The sequence below is a fragment of the Crocuta crocuta genome, unplaced genomic scaffold (assembly GCF_008692635.1).
Source record: "Crocuta crocuta isolate KB4526 unplaced genomic scaffold, BGI_CrCroc_1.0 scaffold408, whole genome shotgun sequence".
Taxonomy (NCBI): domain Eukaryota; kingdom Metazoa; phylum Chordata; class Mammalia; order Carnivora; family Hyaenidae; genus Crocuta; species Crocuta crocuta.
Genome location: NW_027527444.1, coordinates 4,329,699 through 4,351,559, shown reverse-complemented (window position 1 = coordinate 4,351,559; position 21,861 = coordinate 4,329,699). Strand labels below are relative to the sequence as shown.

Sequence of the window (21,861 nt, the reverse complement as noted above, 5' to 3'; positions counted from 1 at the left end):
CCCCCCCCCCCCCCCACTCCAAACACCTAAGATTATAACCCGCATCGGTGAGGATGTAGAGAGATTGGAACTGTTCTCTGCTGCGGTGTGTATGTAAATGGTGCAGATGCTGTGGAAAAGAGTATGTTGCTTGCTCAAAAAATTAAAAATAGAATTACTATATATGATCCAGCAATTCCATTTCTGGGTATGTACACAAAAGAATTGAAAGCAAGAACTCCAGAGACTGATCTGTCTCCCTACCTTCTTCCTGTTTCCTTCCTTCCTTCCTTCCTCCCTTCCAGGTTTTTATTCAATTCCAGTTAGTTAACACACAGTGTAATGTTGGTTTTGGGAGCACAATATAGTGATTCAGCAAGTGCTCCTCACAAGTGCCCGCCTTAATCCCCGTCCCCTGTGTCACCCGCTCCCCGCTCCCCACTCCCCTCTGGTAACCGGCTGAGCCTGGGGCCCTCCCACTCCACTGTCCTTTTCCCCTCTCTCCTTCGCAGATCCTCAGACACTGATTTTCCTGGCAGCACTGTTTATAATGGCCCAAAGGTGGAAGCCACCCAAGTACCACCAGTGGAGTCATAGGTAAACAAAATGTAATATACACTATACCACGATGGAATATTATTTAGCCTGGAAAAGGAAATTGTGACAGATGCTGTAATGTGGATGAACCTCGAGAGCATCATGCAGCGTGAAGTAGGTCCGACGCGACAAGATAAATGCTGTGTGACGCCGCTTTCGTGAGGTCCCTAGAACGGTCAGATTCATAGAGCCAGAACATAGGATGCGGGGTGCTAGGGGCTGGGGCAGGAGGAGGCAGGAACGGGGACTTGCTGGTTCATGGGCGCAGGGTTTGAGCTGGAGAATGTGGAGAAGTTCTGGGGATGGCTGGTGCTGGTGCTGGTGACCGCAGAAGGCCCGGAAGGAACACACTTGATGCCATAGAACTGTACACCTTAAACTGCTCAAAATGGTAAACTTTATGTTGCATGTGTGTTACCACAATAAAAAACAAGAGTACATAAATGACGAACGTGGCAGTTCCGATCAGCGGTCACATTTGGCCAGGCTGTTGTGGAGGTTTGGTGCAGTTGGGGGGCCACGTGGGCGCCGCAGTGGTTGTGAGGATGTTCCTCTAGGTATTGAGTAGACACACAACACTAAACAGCATACTTACACTAGTTAACAACAGGAAAGGACAGAAGCCCGTTTGTTTCCTGGTGATGGGCTCACATTACCCAAATTGAAGCTGATATGTAAAACCAGAGTTGATTAGGGCGCCTGGGTGGCTCGGTCGGTTAAGTGTCTGACTCTTGGATTCGGCTTAGGTCATGGTCATACTGTCTTGAAGATAGAGCCCCGGGTTGGGCTTCGCGCTGATAGTGCAGAGCCTGCTTGGGATTCTCTCTCTCTCTGCCCCTCCCATCCTCTCTTTTTCTCTTTCTCTCTCAGAATAAATAAAATCAACTTAAAAATGCCAACTTATTGATTTTCAATGTTAGAAAACACACATTTGTGCTTACCTCCCCACCCAAAGGAGTTGTTACTGCGAGCTGGGGGGATGTGGAAATCAGGGAGACGAGCCCAGCTCAGCTACTGGAGAGTCTGATTGGAGTGAGGACAGATAGCTTTTCATGTCCATGTGTCCTGGTTTGCTCGCTGTCATGGGGAGAGCTCCCCTGTGGTATTCTGGAATTCCTAGTGCTTTCTGTGTCAGTGTACTCTGCCACATAAGCAATGTGACACGATCATCCAAGTCATGTGACGGTGCTTCATATTAAATTCTACACGTTAACATTTTGTGCATCTTGCTGTCGTAAATAAGAACTCTATTGTTCTTTGCTGTGTCGTGTCTTTATTGAGGGCTTTATGAAACGAATAGGGGTGTTGGCTTCCATATTGTATTAAGTTTCTTAGAGGACAGAGTACTTGACCTCAGCATGAGTTTGCTATTTTGGAATTGAAAATTAATGTTATTGTAAAAGAAGCTTTTATTTGCTTTACTTCCTTCACTGAATTAGAGGTTTGTCTTCAGTAGTTTTAAGCATTCTCCCCCACTTCCCTGTTTGCGTGTCGGTCTGTCTTTGGTGTCTCGATTCTGTTGTGTGAGAGGTGGAAAGCACGTGCTCTGAAAACTGACAGACCTGAGTTTGTTTATTTATTTATTTTTCTTGCATAGATTTTGTCAAGTCGGTTTCCATATGACACCCAGTGCGCACCCCACTGAGTGCCCTCCTCCATGTTTAAAGTGAAGCCGGCAGCCCTTGAACAGGGTGACTAGCGGCAGGTTATTTAACTTTTTGGGACGTGAGCTTCCTCATTTACAATACAATTTACCTTCTAATTTATCATGGAGGCTCAGGGAGCACATACAAAGCAACTGGGAGGAGCTCGGCAAATGTTAGTTCCTGTCTCTTCTTTTCCATGAAATTTATAACTGAAGGTTTATTGGGAACGAAATAGGAGAAAAGCTCTTTCCTGGCTGGCCTTTAAGGTATTTTGCTATGATGTAGCTTACCGAGGAATATCTTTTCCAAGTTTAGAATTATGTTTTAAAATTTTCATACAGAGTCCCTGCAATCTTTTTATGGTTTAGTTCTTTGATTTACTTGTTTCATTTACTTGCTGTGTTCATTGATTTACTTGCAATCCAGGGGATTTTTGTTTGTCTAATATCATGAGAAATTTCTGCTCATAAATTTGAATACAGTGAACATCTTAGTTAAATGAACTGGTAATGATAGTGTTTTTATTTTAACTTATCCTAAATACGTTCTTTTGGTCAAATGATAATAACTTGAACATCTTTTAGTTTTAATTTTTCACTAAAAGAAGAAAATATTAATATTAAAAAATCGTTCACTGTAGCTTAACATAGTTTTCCGTAAAGCTGTTTCCTTTGACCTGGTCCAAAACTTTTTTGTTCAGACTCTTAATGATTACTTGGGAGCTAAGTGGGGAAGTGTTTGACACTCCATACAGATGCTTCTTTGTAGCTTTTGTCATGGTTTAAAGTCATCACTACCTGTACTTTCTGTTCCGTATTGGTGCTTCTGTCGACTGCATGTGTGTTTGCTGCAGTCTTGATGGCACGCTGAGCAAACCTTCCCGCAGTGTTCCTAAGAGACTCTTCTTGTTAAATGAAAGCAGTGGCTTGATATTTATTTTAAATGTTCTGTAAATGTAGAAAATTTTCCCAGGCTTTCCTGATGGGTGGAGCCACCGTATATAAAATGGTGTTTACATACCTTCCAAGAGGTCAGGATGTCCAGGCAAGACCTTGTTTAAATGTTCATCACCATAGAAACATATCAGCTTATTGTTAGAGCTTTTGTAAATACACTGTAATTTTCACTTCATTGATCTTCAGTACAAAGTAATTAAATGTGTAATTGACCAGCAGAGAATTTTCAAAAAGCAACTATAACTATTTTAATGTTTTAGACTTTACCCATTCCGTGCTTATTTAAACCTAGAAGGAAATCTGTGTCTACGTGTATTTAGTCTTTACTAGCCTGTTTAATTTAAACTGTTTTAATGTTGTGATGGTTGTAATTTCCAAAATAATATTGCTAGAAACTAGTCTAATTATATAGCTTGCTTTTCTTAAAAACAATATGGTATTTCATTAGTGGAAGAAAGTACTTCGTTTTGAGGGCATTTTTCAGTAATACGTTAAGTGTTTATTGAACTATGATTTTAGTAAAAGGGGCGGAGTTCCATTATAGTAACTTAGATTAATGGCTTTGGGGAGGGGTTGAGATAAGCATTCATACTAAGGATGAAATTATCACAAGGTCCTTGGAACCTTAGTAATGCGTGACTTTGTATAAGCTTTCAAAATCACTTGAAAGGAGCACCACTGTTGTTAATAAGAACAAGTTCTCACAGTTTTGTGACCTTGTATTCAAGAGACGTTCCTTTTTAAGATGAACAATGGAAACCTTTCTCCTCTCTGACAATGTTTTCCCACTTTCTTGTTTGCAGGGTGTTTCAGTAAGTTATTCTGACATCTGGCACATCTTTTAGCTGAGTGAATGCAAGAAGAGGGTTGATGGGAACCTTCCCCTTGGGGGCTTCCTAGCTCCCGATTCTGATGCTTAATGGAAAAATGAGCAGTAGGCATATTTTTCGCTTATATGCTGTCCTGCTGGTGATTAATGGTAGTGATAAAAGCTCTCAATGCTTTCACTACTTTGCAGACAGAATCACATACAAAAGTTTAAAAGTCTCACGTCTTACATGCCACACAGTACTGTACTTTTTAGGCTTTGTGATACCTTTAGGATCTCAAGAAAGGTGGTGGCCACATGTAGTTTTGGCACTTGTATGAGTCAGTCAATTTTGAATTTACATATGAAACCTCTGGTTATTTATAGCCCCATTACCTCTCTTCTCTCTGTCCGAAACTGGTCGAAGACAAAAAAGCTGCCACATTGCATTTAATGAACAAATTTCTGTTTTTCTATTGGTTTTGCTAAAGCTCATAAATGTGACGCTTCGCTGATTTCAAGTTGGGCTGATTTTGTCCTGTTTAATCAGCAAAACAGAATGCAGCGGGAAAGAAAAGCATTACTGTCCCGGCGTCCTAGTGGACTGAGTCAGAATAACAGCTGTTTCTTACTGTATCAGTTATCTTCAATATTTCATAAGCCGGCAAAGTCATGGTCAACAGTTTTGATGACTTGCTCCGTACGTGTAATGTTGCCATTTTACTCTTTTTTACTTAGTTTGATAACTGAAAATGAGCAGATTTCTTTTGGTGAGTTACTTACTATTTTTCAAAAGAAAGATCGACAATAAATTGTGAACAGCTTACGTGATTTGACTATAGAGCTCTTTTTTTCTTAAATTATTCTTATTTGACTGCTTAAGCATGTGGGTATACATTTCCTCTTGGTATTAGTCATATATCTGTAGTAGAAAAAAAACTTATTGGAATTATGTACCTTGTTTTCTTTTTAGAAAAACTTCACATATAATCTTTTTGATGCAAAGATCTACTTAAAGACTTTGTTTGTCAGCCTACGGGCATAAACCTGTAGCCCTCAAACCCAAGAGTTGCTCTTGGACGGATTATATGTACGGAGGCTGCATTTTAAAAACTACTTTTCTAAATAAGAGAATAATTTTTCTTCATGTAAACAGAGGGGTTAGGTTTTCAACTTAGTAGCTCTCTTTGGCATAAATGCTACTGAAAACATTAAGCTAGGGCAATAGCATGTTAAATGAGGTTACTCTAACCAAGCTGTTTTTCAAATAATTTTCTGTCAAGGTTAAATTTGGAAAATGGAACTGAAAGTACTTGAGAGTACAGAGGTTATATCAGATTTTGTTAGAAGCGGACTGTTAATACTCCACTCTGACCAATATGGTAGCCACTCGCCACGTATGGCTATATAAATTTAAAAGAACTAAAATCACATAAAATTAAAAATCAGGGGTGTCTGGGTGGCTCAGTCGGTTCAGCAGCTGACTCTTGATCTCAGCTCAGGTCTTGATCTCAGGGTTGTGAGTGAGAGCCCCGCGTTGGGCTGCCCTGCGTGTGAAGCCTACTTAAAATAAGTAAATTAAAAAAACTTAAAATAAAAATCAGTTCTTCCGTCACAGTAACGGCATTGATAAACACATATGGCTAGTTACTGTCCTGTTGGGTGACACAGAATAGGACATATCCGTCAGCACGAAAGGGTCTGAGGGACAGCACTTTTGTGTGCTGTTAAATCATAAATAATTTGTTTCGTCTGTAATTATTTTGTTCGCCGTGTAAGCAGCAAAAGAAGGAAGGCGCGCCTTAGGGGTGCGTGTGCGCAGCACCTCGGTTGGCTAGAAGGGGCGCCACAGAGATTGGACGTTTATTTCTTGTTGCACCTGTTTCCCTGCTGCTGGCCCGTGCGTCTGTCCGCAGGTCACGACTTAGAGTGACACGGTCAGAGTCGTGTTGCGCAGTGAGCGCGCTGCCACGGCAGTGTCAGCAGCAGGGCAGGCAGAGAGAGACCAGAGTTGGCTGTTGGACCCCTCGGAGGAAGGCGGTTGGATGTGGTGGCGGGAGAAGTGGATGGATTTAGTTGTGATGACACAGTAGAATCAGAGGCACTTGGTTGAACAGATCGAGGTCCAAGGTGTGTGTGTGTCAGAGGGCGCAGCACGAAGGGAGGTGATAAGGATGTTCCCAGCGTCTGGAAAAAACCGACACAGTGGGTATTGGTACCATTTATTGCCGCGTGTGACACCGAAGGAGCAGGTTTAGGGGACAAAATGATGAGTCTGACTTTAGAATTAGGTTTAGGACTAGTGAGATACCTGAGGGGAGGTGGCAGCTGGGATGCGTGGCTCTTGGTCTCAGTGGACAGATTTGGACTAAAGACAGAAACCTCGGGGTCGCTGGCGACGTGAGGAGGGCAGGTCACCTAGGGGGGGATCAGAGCAGCCTGCCCGGTGTCTTCATCAAAACTGACCGACGTGCCTTTGGGCTGCTGGTCAGGGATTGGCAAGCCCCTTGTAATTCTGACAAAAGTTTGAGAAGCGCCGACCCCGCATGGGAAGGGCGGGACATCTAAGCCTCAGCCATTTTCCTTTGTAGAATGAAAGAAATAAGAACGGAGACGGAGGCCCCAGGGGCACGTGCGGGCTGCCCAGCTGGGTGCTGCTGAGGAGCAGAGAAGGGCAGCTGCGGTTTGCAGGAAAGGGGGGGATGAGTTAGGATCAAGGACAATGGAAAACATTTAGAAAATCACTGAGGGAATTGTTAGCCAGAGACCAGCGTGAGTAGCGCCAGGTGACAGCACAGGCCCACTCTGGAATGTGGTAGCGCACGTTTCTCTCGTGATTTTGTAAATTCCCTTCACAGCACTGAGAATTCAAGGAATGAGCTGCCAGTGGAATTCAGCTGGGCTCGTGGAAATCAAAGGGACCAGGAATATCAGGATGTTGTTGGTACTGGATTATCATTAAAGTACACAGTTTAACATAGTGAAAACAACACGGATTGGAGGAGTTGGGTGGATCGAGGGGTGCAGGGCATCATGATGAAGACGCAGTGCTGGGTTAGAGGACCGGATGTGTCAGAGAGAAGCATGGAGCAGTCTCCCGATCTGAGAGCTTAGAGGTGCGTCTGAGAGACGAGGGAGTCGGGCCAGTGCCCAGAGGGGGCTGTGGTGGAATGAAGGCTCAGTTCATTAGGAGCTTGTATGTTACTCACGATGGCGGGGCATGTGGTACGCGCTTGGGAACCTGGTGCTCACATCATCGAGAAAGGCTGGAATGTTTCTTATAGGTCTGTGGGTGGTAGGTGATAGAGATGGGAAGAAGGTGGTAAGCTGGCATTAGAAGGTGATACAGATTTAATTCAGAAACACAGATGATAGGTGAACTCCACAGCCTTGGAAATTTTAAAGGCAAAGGCAATAGTTTGAGTCATTACAGTTGACCCTTATATTGTGCTTCCTAAGCATCCAACCCAATGTTGAACATTTACTTATGTCAACTCACTTGATCCTTTTAATGACCTCCTACGGTAGGGGTGTTATTAATAAACCCCTTTTAGAAAGGAATAAACTGAGGCACAGAGAGTTTAGAAATGTGCCCCATGTTACATAGTTGGTCAGTGATGGGACCAGGCTTTGAACGTAAGCAGCCTGCTGCTAGAGTTAGGGTCCTGAACTAGCTCATTATGATGTCTCATAAATGGAACTTGGGTATTTTAAAAGTTACTTTGCCAATCTCTCGGAAGTTAATTCTTTCAAGAAAAAAATTAAAAAGATTAATTTGTTCTTATATTACTTAAAGTCATGCACATTCACTCTAGGAAATTTGAAAAATACAGAAAAGCACAAAATATACAAGAAAAATAGTTTCCTGTAACCATAGCCTTTTCAACTGGCCTTGTACACAAACACGGTAACACCCCCCCTGCCCTCCCGGGAGAAGGGCTACGACCGAGCCCCTGTGCAGCTCGGCCTCTGAGCAGCATCAGCACGTCGAACCCTTACTTCTCCTGCTTGCCTCCTCCGTGGGTAAGGGCATTCACTGCTAGGTCCTGAGAGCCTTCCCATTGCCCTTAACCCAACCTTGTGGGCCCTTGTTTGTTCTTCTTCAGAAAGCCATGTTAGCTGCCCACCCTGGCAGCTAACACAAATCTGCTAGAACTGCGGGGGCCTGAGACCTGACTTAGGAGCTGACAGGTTGATCTGGATTCCTGTATGCCTGTGGACATGAGACTCCTGGACCAGAGACAAACGACTTCATTTCTCAGAACAAGGCCAGCCATCAGCTTCCTGTTCCAGGACAACTCCACCCTCCTGCCAGCCTTATGGGGCCAGTGCGGCTCGGGCAGAGGCTGCTTCTACAGGGTTCAGGTCACAGCGAGGACCCTTGAACTTGAAGGAACCCACAAATGGGATGCAGGCAAACCTGCCTGCCCTTTGCTCTGTACTAGGGACATTGTCTTTGTCATACTAGACAGGAAACAGACATACTTCTGCTTCAGAGAGACACTGTCTCTATTTTTCAAGGCTGTTTGCTATCCAGAAATCCTTCAAAAGACAGTCCAGAGCAAGGGCGTCTATCCTTGCCTGTGTTTGTGAGATGCACAGGAATGGGAGACACCCGTGGAGCATTGGCTTCCCACACAGAGTAACATATTTGAAGAAAAACACATTTAGCTGCCAAGAAATATTTCTTTTTTTAAGTTAAGTTTATTTATTTTGAGACACACAGAGAGAGGCAGAAAGAGAGGGAGAGAATCCCAAGTAGGCTTTGTGCTGTCAGCACAGAGCCCGATGCGGGGCTTGAACCCATGGGCCCTGAGATCATGACCTGAGCCGAAATCAAGAGTCAGGCGCTTAACCGACTGAGCCACCCAGGCACCCCTATGTCTTACCAAAATGTCAGCGGAAGTGTGTAAATCTTCTGGTTGATTTATTCCCCAACATTTATTATCATCATTAATAGTTCTATATCATAGTTATTGTTACATTTTTACAATTGTTTAATAATTATCACACATATTATTAAAACACTTTTGTTTGGACATTGGGTCTCAGATGCTTCCAAGGACCGCTACTGTTTAGTTCTAACAGTGTTACAAGGTTTAGCTTATATGTCATAACCCTTAAGACACATGTTCTGTGTTTTGGGAGACCTACTACTTCTAAGGGCTGGTCAGAGCCAGGCAGGATTTGGGCTCCCGTCAGAGTCAGGAAGAGATACACATTAGAGTACTGATTCTTTTTATCTGTTTTATTTATAAGCTTTCCAAATAATATTTGATATGTAATAAAAAGATTCTTGCTTAGAAAAAAAGACCATGGCTTAGAAAGAGAGAAGGGGAGAAAAAGAAATCACTGTTAACGGAAGGTGGTCATGTTTTGGTATCCTAAGTGGTTTGAAAGTTTTTTGTGTGTTTTTTTTTTAATGTTTTATTTCTGAGAGAGAGTGAGTATGAGCAGGGGACGGTCAGNCTTTTTATCTGTTTTATTTATAAGCTTTCCAAATAATATTTGATATGTAATAAAAAGATTCTTGCTTAGAAAAAAAGACCATGGCTTAGAAAGAGAGAAGGGGAGAAAAAGAAATCACTGTTAACGGAAGGTGGTCATGTTTTGGTATCCTAAGTGGTTTGAAAGTTTTTTGTGTGTTTTTTTTTTAATGTTTTATTTCTGAGAGAGAGAGAGTATGAGCAGGGGACGGTCAGAGAGAGAGAGGGAGATACAGAATCTGAAGCAGGCTCCAGGCTCTGAGCTGGCTGTCAGCGCAGAGCCTGACACAGGGCTTGAACCCACGAACCGTGAAATCATGACCTGAGCTGAAGTCAGACACTTAAGCGACTGAGCCACTAAGGCGCCTGATTGGTTTGAAAGTTTTCAAGTGCAGGTCTGGAGAGTTCTTCAGGAAGGTAGGGGTGTGTTTTTCAGAGTGTGTTTGGGGACTGTTCGTGTTTCTTCTCACTCGGGTAGGAGCTACTGTTAGATCTGATGTGTTAAATAAGACACAGGCATCATTCATTCTGGTTCACCGGCCTCCCTTGCTGTGAACACTTAAGATGTGCGGACTCCACATTTGAGTACATTGCTTAACTGCCCGGGGTGGCCCTTTTGTAGGACTGGACTGGTAAAGACAGGACCCTTCGAGTTCGGGTCATCATGGTGGGCCGGGGGTAGGCACTTCGGGGTTCCAGGGCTTCCTGGTCCTCTGTTGCATCTGAGCACCCGGCGCTGTGACTGAAGTGCACCTTATCCCTTAAATTCCGAAAGCAGCAAATAATATCAGGCTGAAATTGAGGTCAGTGTGTATTTTAGATCTTTGTAACACGTCTTTAGAGTATTTTTTGTTTTCAACTATTTTTAATGTGGAAGGAAAGATTACAGGATTTATTGAGAGACGTGGGTTTACTTATAATTTTGTTTGTTGTCGTAGACGTACATCAGTGCCTTACAGTATAAAAACATCACTATGCATTTTTTAATTTAGGTACGGATTCAATCACTTGGTGACTTTTCCAGAATATGAGAAACTTGTTTTTTGTTCATTTGTTTGCCTTTTCCAGTAGGTTTCAGGTTTAGAACCTGGCCTCTGGTTTGGCCCTGAGGACAGAATTTGTTGTACATTTAAAACAAAGTTGTGCATAAATTGTACTTCATTATAAAAACAAAATTGCGCACAAAGATGCCATATTAAATGCAAGCTGCGTGAAGTGATGACATTTTATCTGGCGTGAAGAAGCAAATGACCTGCATTGAGGTCAGTGTACTTCCCACGGCAGTGTTCGGGCCGCACACCAGGGGGCGCCTAGGGGCTGTGGGAGCCGCGGAGCCGGCGGCGCTCCCAAACTGGGTGCTCTGTGCTTCTGACCGGCCTGCTCTCCGCCTCAACAGCCTTGATTAGCGTCACAGATAAAAGTTCATTCAACTGCATTTTAAAAAGTGGTTCTGCAAAATGTTTTTAGGAAGAAAATTTTTGGTTCTTTCTTCAAAGCTTAATTGTGTGTCACATAATTTTGTAAAGAAACGTCGGTCTAAACATTACAAATCTTACAGTTAGTGGGTTTGGTCTTGCTAATAAATATAAATTTCCTCTCCTTCCAAAGGATTTTTGTGCTTTCATGTAGATAGAAGCCTAATTATTCATGAGATGAAATAAAATGCTACAATTATATCTCCGTTGTATTTTCAGGGAATCCGAGCCCGAATCTTAGAGACTCTGGTCATGCTCATCCTCCTGGCATTGCTGATTCTGGGGATAGTGTGGGTGGCCTCTGCCCTTATAGACAACGACGCGGCCAGCATGGAGTCACTGTATGGTGAGCCGGCTTCCCTTGGGGGGTGGGGGACTGCAGTGTGGGATATACTTACACATTTGCTTTCTTTTTTTTTTTTTTTCTTTTTTTCTTTAAATTTTTATTTCTGAGAGAGAGCGAGTGAGCAAGGGAGGCTCAGAGAGAGAGGGAGATACAGAATCCAAAACAGGCTCCAGGCTCTGAGCTGTCAGCACAGAGCCCAACACGGGGCCTGAACGCAGGAACCGTGAGATCATGACCTGAGCCGAAGTCAGATGCTTTACCGACTGAGCGGCCCAGGCGCCCCTGCTTTCTAAACGTTGTAACAATTCTTTGGAGAGTTATCCTTGTTGTTCCAGAACCAAGCCTTGCGACAGGTTTAAGAGAAGAGGATTCACGTGTTTGCTGTATTCAGAACGAGCAAGCAGCTTTTTTTTGTTGTTTGTTAATTGGTTTCTGTTCTTAAAATTCTTGGGAGGCTTCTTTTTTCTCCCTTCAAACGGGTTTTGCAAGAGTTCCTTCCTTTTCTTCTTTCTTAGATCTTTTTTATTGTACAGTTTAGAAATTATCACATAGGCAATTATGATGTTTACCATACATTAGTTTATAGTCAACCTATACCTTAATGTACAGTATTTTGGATTTACTAAAATATATGTGTGTTTCTTTTTAGATCTCTGGGAGTTCTACCTACCCTATTTATATTCCTGTATATCTTTGATGGGATGTCTGTTACTTCTCTGTAAGTATTTTTCCAACCTAATGGTTGATGAGAAAGTGGCGGCCTGTATTTGGGAAAATAGTAAGATTTCCTAATGAGATTACTTAACAGCTTGGAGATTTTTTTTTTAATGTTTTTATTTATTTCTAGGAGAGAGAGAGAGAGAGACAGCGTGAGCAGGGGAGGGTCAGAGAGAGAGGGAGTCACAGACTGAAACAGGCTCCAGGCTCTGAGCTGGCAGTCAGCACAGAGCCCGACGCGGGGCTCGAACCCACGAACCGCGAGATCATGACCTAAGCGAAAATCGGACGCTTAACCGACTCAGACACCCAGGCGCCCCAGCTTGGAGATTTTTAAAAACTTGGCCCTTACCTTTTTTTATGTTAAGATAAGTTTTGATAAACTGAAACCTTGAAAGAAAACGCTTGTGTCGTTCTTTAAGGAGAGCTCCTCTTGCAGAGAGATACACACGCACACACTCACGCAGGCACACCTGTTACAACATTAGATTCTGCTGAAAAATTTTTTTTTAATATTTAATTTTGAGAGAGAGAATACACGTGCGTGCATGCACAGGGAAGGGAGGGGCAGAGAGAGGGAGACACAGAATCGGAAGCAGCTCCAGGCTCTGAGCTGTTAGCTCAGAGCCCGACGCAGGCCTTGAACCCACAAATTGTGAGATCATGACCTGAACTGAAGTTGGACATTCAACTGACTGAGCCGTCCAGACAGCCCTAGATTCTACTTTTGACGGATGATGTGAAACGCCATGTGATGAATTTGTGGTTCTTATTTCAAATTCAGTTTTGCAGGGATTACAGTCTATCTCAGGGACGTTATACGTAGATAAGTATAGTTAAAAGGGGTGGAGATAATAATTGTCACTTTTAGATGATCTGGTTCTCAGTTTCATTAGCTCTTGAAATTTAATCTGCTCTTTAGTTGATTTTCTTTAATTTCTTTTAAGTGAAAATATTATTATTCGATGGCTAGTGTCTTGCACATCCTAAGCCTCCTTTAGTCTTTACAAGTATCTTTCTTCCTCCACATCCCTGCACCGCCAGCTTCCTTATTGACGGTTAAAGAGTCCACTGACAAAGTTGGAGACGAGAGTTTTCTGAAAATAATAATCTTTGAGTTTGTTCTGTACATTTCGACTAGCAGCTCACCTGCCTCCTCTCTGCCCGCGGTCTCTCCCCAGTGTGCACCCCCATCGGCCTCTCCCGCATGTTCACGGTGATGGGGCGGCTGCTGGTGAAGCCCACGGTAAGTCTCCATCGTGAGTCGGAATACACGTGTTTACATCCAAACATCTTGTAGGTTGTGAATTAGCAGTCAGAAACATAGGAATGTTTTTCTGGGTGTATGATGTAGTTGTTATGGTTGCTTTTATTTTAATCTTTTTCATGTTTGGAAACCAAATTTGTTTTTGCTTTTAAAATACTAACTGTGGACACTTAGGTGAAAAGCTCCTCTAGCAAATTTTAAGACAAAATTTACAAATATTTACTCATATCTTAGGTATCTGTCATCTTGTATCAATAGTAGTAACTCTGTTATATTTCGAATTTTACCACATATATTCCTTGATTTACAAAGTATTTATGTTTCAGAGAAGCTGTCGACAGATTATAATACTCATTTTTATTTAAAAAATTTTTTTAGTTGTTTATTTTTGAGAGGGAGAGACAGAGTGTGAGCAGGGGAGGGGCAGAGAGAGAGGGAGACACAGAATCGGAAGCAGTTCCAGGTTCCGGGCTGGACAGAGCCCGACGCAAGGCTCGAACCCACAAGCCGCTAGATCATGACCTGAGCCAAAGTCAGACGCTTAACTGACTGAGCCACCCTGGCGCCTCACCACATACTCATTTTTAAATGATTTTAATTGATAGTAATTCGAATGATTTGTCCCTAAGTTCCTTGGCTCCTCGCTATTTTGTCAAACATCTATTAATGTGAAAATAATTCTCAGCTGCAAACTTAGGGTGCTTGCCATTTAGATTATTTTCTTGGATCTCTGTTGCCTGCAAATCAGGTGTGAATGACTCAGCACCTGACATGCAGTCCGTGGACTCTATGCTCCATGACCGCCCCTGTGGCCCCTTCCACACTCACCGGCTGGTGGGCTCTGCTCACAACAGCCTGTGTGCTTTCGCTCCCTGGGCGTGCATGGGGCTTTCTCCCACCAGGGCCTCCTGCCCGTGCCGCCTCCCGGCCGCCCCGTCGAGGCCTGGCTCTGTGGGCTGCGCTCGCTGCCTGTCTCCCAGCCGTTGCCTCGCTGCTCCTTCAAGTTCAAGTCACCAAGCCTCTTCCTCTGCATTTCTCATACTCCCCTTTGTTTGCATTTCCCTAGTCGTACCCACTACATTGTTATGGTTGTAGGTTGGTCTTTCCTACCTGGGCAATTAATCAAAGAAAACACTGAGGAACTATTGTAGTAGATATTCTTTCAGTAATGCTTACTTAATTTTGAAAGATTTTTAAAAATAAATGACAAAAAATCTCTTCATAGCTTTTGTAAGAATAAAATTGGATTATTTAACTTGCACATAAATGTATACGCACTCGAAATATACTGTTGAATCTTGAAATGCACTTCCCTCTTGAAAAGGTTTTATGACACTGCATTCTTAATTTCTTCCTAATTCTCTGGGGAATTTTGTTTGTTTGGTCTCCTTCTCTGTTTCTGTTTCCTGGCCCCCTAAATATAGGCGAATGTTCACAGTTCTGTCCTTGGTCTCCAGATGCTCTGCTCTGTTCTCCTGACCACTTTCACATCACTTCTAAATGTGTAATTCCGTTGAGAAAAAGGCAAGGAAAACAAACACAGTACGTTGTAAATGCTATAACCAAATACCCCACGGAGCTCAAAGCTCATCTTCTGTAAAACCAAACTACTTATTTATCTCCTTTCCCAAAGCTGGTTTTTCTCCTAAAGTTGTCTATTATTAACATTATTCTGAAAACTTTAATTATCTATGCCTCTTTTCTGGTTCCTAACCTCCAATAAAGTGGTTATTTAGTGAGCATAGGCCGTATGTCTGTGATAAGTACTATATTTTACACACATTTCATTTAATCCTGTTAACGAATCCATAAGTTAGATGGTGGGCTTATTTTATGGCTGAATTCCATGTAGTTCGGGGAGATTAAGTTGCTTGTACAAGATTGCAGGTCAGTGAGGATGGGGCAGGGTCTGAACCCAGACCCTGGACCACTGTTCTGTTTGGCCGTAAGCTCCAGAGGACTCAAGCTACTTTATTGTGAGTGTACTTTCTACCTCTTCACCTCCCTGTTTTGCTTATAGTTTCCTCTGATTCAAACGCCTTTCCCCTTTGCAGTAAATTAAGCGATCAGCTAAGAGGCCACTATCCTCAAAAACACAATCCAAAACTTTCTTTCTTCCCACATAGAAGTCGGGAATCTTTCTTCCTCTGAACTTTTGTAACATTGTTTATTTTAGTGTCAGTTATGACTGCTTTTTTAATCCTACAGTTATTTTGGGGTTCATCCTGTCTGTCTAGGACCCTAGAATATAAGCCGTTGGAGGCCAAGGACTGTGTTTGACTCGTACTTGGGTCCCTAGGAACACAGAATGGTTAAGAGCGTAGGCTTCAAAGGCAGATAACTCTTCTTCGCCAGACCCTTGTTTTTTGGCATAAGATGGGGACAGTAGCATTCTGTCTTTCCTGGATTGCTGTAGAATCAAGGGCATGATGCACACAAGCACTTACCGCAAATGCCTGTGTGCCACCCCCTGTCCCTCACTCACACCGAGTGGTGATAGGTCACTAATGGACACTTCGCACCATAGGAGGAAATCTTTTTGTGTGGGCCAGACCCGAAGAGTGGGGGAAACTGTGGATTGTGATCCCAGCAGTAGGAAGCGGTAAGAACGTCGATAGGTAAGAAACTGGGTGCCGGGGCCCAGCACAGTGAGGCTCCTGCCTGCCTCAGGCGCAGAGCCTGCTTGAAGTAGCCTAGTCTGCTGTCTGCTCTGCTGCCCCACTCAGGACTCAGGGCTCGTGTCCTGCGGGGCCTCGCCGGTGGCCTGCTGAAGTGGGTCTCCCTACCCTTTTCCTCTAGGATCGCCAGCTTTTGTAATTGTTTATTTGTGTATCATTATTTATTGTTATTTTACTGTTTTATTTTGCTGTCAGTGCTAGGCCTGTTGATAATAAGGGATTATCAGTGTTTGTTGAAATACTGAGAATTGTTGGATTGCTCTAAATAAATTTTATAGAAGTTCTGCAGATTCGATACCTGACAGGAACTGTATGCTGTGTTCATAAAGCTAGAGTTAAACCTATTTTTGGTTTTGTCAGTTGTGAAGATAGTGCAACTAACACCCTGTATAACTGGTGATTGGTCACTGGTTTGTTCTTGTTTTTTATTCGTGTTGTGTGGCGTGTGGTGAGCGGTGTATATATAGGCGTCATATTTCCTAGAGTTCTGTCCACAGGATGATTTTGATAGTGCCAGTATTCAGTATTTGCAGGAAATGTTTAGTACGTAAAGATGATGTAAATGGAAAGTATTGCACGGTAGTGATTGAGTTTATAGATTTCTTGTTTTAAATGTTATGTAGGTAAACATAAACAAGAGACCAATATTGCATGGCGTGATCTATTCCTTCTTGCTCTAAAATAATTGGTTTGGACATAAGAGGTAGTGCTGTATTTAGTAGCCTTTTGGATGGTTGGAATTCATATATTTATTTGTAATTGAGAGAGGTGCAGTGTTCTTTAATCCTTTAAATATATGTAGACCTTAGAGTAGTCAACTTTGATGTATTTAGTTCCATACTAAAATATTTTTCCTTAATTTGTATATAGCATAGTTTGAGCATTTATATTTTAAGTTCCTAATATTTTTGAATGGTTGTCTAAATCCTAGGCTAAATAGCCTAAACATTCTCATAGGCACTAGTTTTGTAATAACGCATTGGTCACTGGTTTGATCTTTGGATCTAGATTCTTGAAGACCTGGATGAACAAATTTATATTATCACCCTGGAGGAGGAAGCACTCCAGAGACGACTAAATGGTACGTATGTATTATGTATTTAGAGCCGAATGAAAGTATTATTTAATTCAAGAAACATACCAGTTGAGGGGGAAACATAGAAGCCTCTTAGTCCGCTGTGCTGTTGCAGTAGGTCAAGACCTAAGAGTAACGTGTGAACGTCCCAGGTGAGGACAGTTTGGCTGAGCCCCGTGGCCAAGTTCCCACGGTTCCCTAGCTGAAGTGCGCCGTCACCTTGCAAGGCCAGTTCAGGTCCGAGACACTGGCCACTGACATACACCTCTGCTGTCAAGACCCTAATATATTTTAAGCATTAGGACTTATAGTTACTGAGGTTTTGCAGATTTGTCTGTTTTCTTAATGACTTTATTATTAATTTTCTTAATATTTATTTATTTTGAGAGAGTTTGTGTGAGTGGGGGAGGGACAGAGAGAGAGAGAGGGAGAGAGAGAATCCCAAGCAGGCTGCAGGCTGTCAGTGCGGAACCAACTTGGGGCTCGATTTCACAAACCATAAGAACGTGACCTGAGCTGAAATCAAGAGTTGGATGCTCAACTGGGTGAGCCACCCAGGTGCCCCTTCTGAGTGACTTTAATATCCTTATTCATTTCCTTCCTGTTGAAATCTTTAAGCCGAAAAGTAGTGTGTCTTTCTGCTCCGAGGTGCCACATTCGACCGTCTCAGTGATGTTTAGGAGCTCTGTGTTATTTGGGAACGCTGTTCGTTACCAGCTATGGTAACCCAGGAAGCATGTCAGAGAGCTTAAAGTCTGATGTTTACTTACTCCTCCTTTTTGGCTTCAAATGAAGACCCAATGAAGAAAAGAGTAATGAGATAGTTTAATGGAGAATTGACATCATTCGGATACATTTTCTTTTAATTTTACTTAAATGATTTTCACTCTGAACTCTCTTCTCCCACAAAATTGTTGGTTTTTCCTTTAATGTTGAACACCACCCCCAGCATCAGATTATTAGTAGCTAACTGTATTTCAGGATCATCACCGAAGAGGAAGTATAAAATGGAAGGTTACTTTTAAGTATGAAATAGGAAAAAATATACCTACTTTCTTCAGTTACAAATAGTGAATTGAGACCATCAATTAAAAGTGTTGATAACATTTAGAGCTTTATTCTTAGGTGAAAGAATTTCAGATTTTACCTATTTTAGAGAATTCTTGTCAATAGTATTGTATCCTTTGGTAGCAATAACTTTCAGGCTGGTGCTACTTGTGTCTTTTATTCTTCTAACTTTAAGAAAGCTATTTTAACATTTATGCCTATTTAATTTCAGAATTACAACTTTACCCAACACTGTCAGCTTTATAAAATTTCGTTAAGGTAGTAAGGATTATAATAAATTCGTCTTATTTGGGTCACGACGCTGTTACACAGTGAAAGTGCTGAACTGCGAGCCGCTGCCTGTCGTGTGCGCCGTGTGCCTACGGCCGACGGGCCTCCGTCCTGCGGACCAGGAGGCCGAGACCCGCAGCGGGGCCGGGAGAGTGGCCCACGGATTTAAGAATTTGGGTTGAGTCAAAACAGACCCAAATCAAAAATACAGCCTTTTCCCACTTTTCGTTCCCACAGAGGGAAGAGAAAGTCCCTCCATATCTTTCTAGATCCTTTGGCTCCTCAAATTGCAAAGCGGTTCATTGTATCTAAAGACAAGGAAACAGAAGTCGCTGCCAGGTGGCTAGATGTGTCACAAAAGGAAGCCCGGCCCAAGCAGACGAGGCGCCCAGACTGTCACGGAGGCCTCCTTTGCAGAGGCCCGCGTGTCATGAGGATGATTTTGCCTCCGCCGTTGGTAGGCCACGTGCCGTTCCCGAGCGCTCTGTTGTAGGCTGGTAGTCTTTCCGGGAGCTTGACACTCGTTAATGATGCTTTGGGGTAGTCGCTGTCCTTCTGTCATTTGCTGTTCATTAGCAGCGTAGACTGTTTCGGATGGGAAACGACAGGTTTGCTACATAAATGGTTCTGTGGCCAGATGGGCATATTGATGCTTAGAGATCAGGATCATGAGCTTCAGTATGTGCAGAGTGGAAAAAACAAGATAAACAGTATTTTATGATTTGCTATTTTTTAAGGAAGTATAGACCATAGAAGGGGAGTAGTGGAAAACCTCCCCATAGGTTTTCTTTAATCTAGTATTATGTCAAATGTATTTTCTTGTANCTCTCTCTCTCCTAGAAATAAATAAAACATTAAAAAAAAATAAAATAAAAGGTGAATTAAAATTTTTATTTGAGAGAATAAGAGAGCAAGCTTGGGCAAGAGGGGTAAAGGGGTGGGGAGGTGGGGGGGGGAGAAAGAGAGAGAGAGAGAGAACCTTGAGCAGACTCCATGCTCCATGCGGAGCCTGACGCAGGGCTCAGTCTCATGACCTTGGGATCGTGACCTGAGCTGAAAACAAGAGTCAGATGTTCAACCAACTGAACTACCCAGGCACCTAAAGTGTTTTTTTTTTTTTCCTGGGCTATTGAAAAAAATTGCAGACTAATAAGAAAGAGTAAAAGATTTTTAAAAAATGTACAGCAGTGGGGCGCTTGGGTGGCTTAGTCGGTTAAGCATCCGACTTTCGCTCAGGTCATGATCTCGCGGTTCGTGGGTTCGAGCCCCGCGTCGGGCTCTGTGCTGACTGCCAGCTCAGAGCCTGGAGCCTGTTTCAGAGTCTGTCACTCCCTCTCTCTCTGACCCTCCCCCGCTCATACTGTCTCTCTCTCTCTCTCTCTCCTAGCACTACATAAAACATTTAAAAAAAAAAAATGTACAGCAGTGATTTACCCCAGAATTCACAGCTGAGTTTTGCTAGTGGCTGTTGAGTGTGCTTTCTTGGTCTGCTTGGGAACGTGTGACACGCTTCACAGGAATCTTTGGGATATCTGCATGGTTTGCTTGGAGCCCAGCTTCACAGCCATCTGAAGAAACATAACACTTGTTTTTTCTGGAAGATATATAACTTGTTGTGGTAGTTAATATATTATTGGAATTGAATTTTCATGCTTGGTTTTTAAAATATCACTCTAGCCTTTTGATGGAATGCCTGCCTGTGACTTCCCTCTTCTTCTTGTTTGTCCCTTGCTGGGGCTAGAGGTTTTGTTCTTGCTAATACTATTATTACTTCAGAAAATATGTTACTAAGATAAAGCGAATCTGTACACTATTAGAATATCAGCATCCCAAAGAAGCCATTTTGTTAGCCATCGGCTCCGCTCTTTCTCCTCCCTTTTCTGTTTACTCTGCATCTTCTTCTCAGAACCAGACCTTGAGCAGATACATTTAGATTCTGAGCCTCAAGATCATAGAGTAATTGGCTGAAGAAGGGAAAAACAGGGGGTAAGAATCACAAGACCTTATCCAACCTTGAAATACTTGAAAAAAGGAATAGATAGTAGGAGCTGTGTGTGCCCCCGGGGCAGGCGGGGGGAGGGCTGTGTGTGCCCCCAGAGTGGAGTGCGCCCCACATCTCTAGCCGTCCGGTTCCGACAGCCCCAGAAGCCAGCACTGCCCCGCGGGGCCCTGCTCCCCGCGTCCCGGCATACAGCCTTACTTGGCTGCTGCCTGAGACCATGAGGGATGTGGCCGCATCCTGCCCTTTGCCTTCCGGTAGCCAGCATCAGGAGCCCAGCCACCCCAGGACCCCTGCATCAAGACTGTCGCCCACAGCTGCTGCATCCCACCCTGGCCTGATCTCCCACTGTCCCCTAGTTCCTGAAATTCTGTGCATACTGCGTGCAGCTCTGTGGAACCGCGTGGAACCGTGTGGACGCAAACCCTGCTGGGTCACAGCAGCACGGCCAGTAGGCCCTCAGTCTCCCCCCCTCGCTAGGGAAGCGCGGCGCCCCCAGCACAGACTGCTGCTCAGTCCCGGTCAGGTGGCAGCTCTGTCTTTCCCCTCGTCCCTCCCCTCACTCCTCTCGTTCTCTTCTGCTGCTTTTGGACACTTTGAACCTCATGTCATTAGATTGTGACATCGCTTCTCCCTTTTCCCTTCACTCTTCTCCCACGCAGCCCCTCCGCCGTCCTTGAGGGCGTTGGCTCCTCATTCATGACCATTCTGTCTGCCACGCCGCCTGTCGCAGCTGGTGACTTCAGTGCCCGTGTGGATGACCCTCACAGCCTGCCTGGCCAGCCACAGGCCTCCCTCTGGGCCGTCCTCCTCGGCTACTGGCTGCCGGGGACCCCAGCGCAGCCGGTCACGAGCGGGGGCCGGTGCCTGTGCAGTCGCGCAGTCGGCCGCCTGTCAGGAGCCGGTTCCCGCGGCTCTTCGTGCCGTCTGTCCGTCTTCATCGCTTCTCACCCCCTCTTCTCCCGCACGCCCGGCAGACCCGTGCTGCCTCACAGCTGAAATTCCTGGCCACCGCTGGACTCCGTGCCCTGCTCGCCCTGTCCCTCTCTCTGCCTGGCCGGACCCCAGCCCTGGCTGTCACCCGCTCTTCGCCTGCTCAGCACTCACGCCTGTTCAGCCGACCGACTAACTGCCTGACCTTTCTTTAAATGTACGACCGGTATCTTGGGGCGCTTGGGGGGCACAGTCGGTTAAGCATTTGACTTTGGCTCAGATCATGAGCTCACAGTCTGTGGGTTCGGGCTCCCCATCGGGCTCTGTGCCGATAGCTCAGAGCCTGGAGCTGCTTCGGATTCTGCGTCTCCCTCTCTCTCTGCCCCTCCCCTGCTCACACTGTCTCTCTCTCAAAAATAAGCATAAAAAAAATTTAAGAAAAGAAACGTACAACCAGTATTTTGAACGTACCTCACGTTCCCCCACGTGCCTCAAGACTTCACCATCGCGCTCAGCCCATGACCTTGCTTCTCTCTTCTTGGGAAACTGAACAAGGATGTG

General features: G+C 44.0%; 1 protein-coding gene across 2 annotated transcripts in view; it reads left to right on the top strand.

Moving 5' to 3' along the window:
- LMBR1 (limb development membrane protein 1) overlaps nucleotides 1-21,861 on the top strand; it is a 108,851-nt gene that overhangs the window by 40,809 nt on the left and 46,181 nt on the right. For both annotated transcript variants that reach the window (XM_077761313.1, XM_077761305.1), the window contains exons 3-6: nucleotides 11,167-11,293; nucleotides 11,943-12,011; nucleotides 13,192-13,256; nucleotides 16,964-17,036. In XM_077761313.1, coding sequence (XP_077617439.1) covers nucleotides 11,167-11,293; nucleotides 11,943-12,011; nucleotides 13,192-13,256; nucleotides 16,964-17,036 — 334 coding nt within the window. The remainder of the gene's footprint in view (nucleotides 1-11,166; nucleotides 11,294-11,942; nucleotides 12,012-13,191; nucleotides 13,257-16,963; nucleotides 17,037-21,861) is intronic.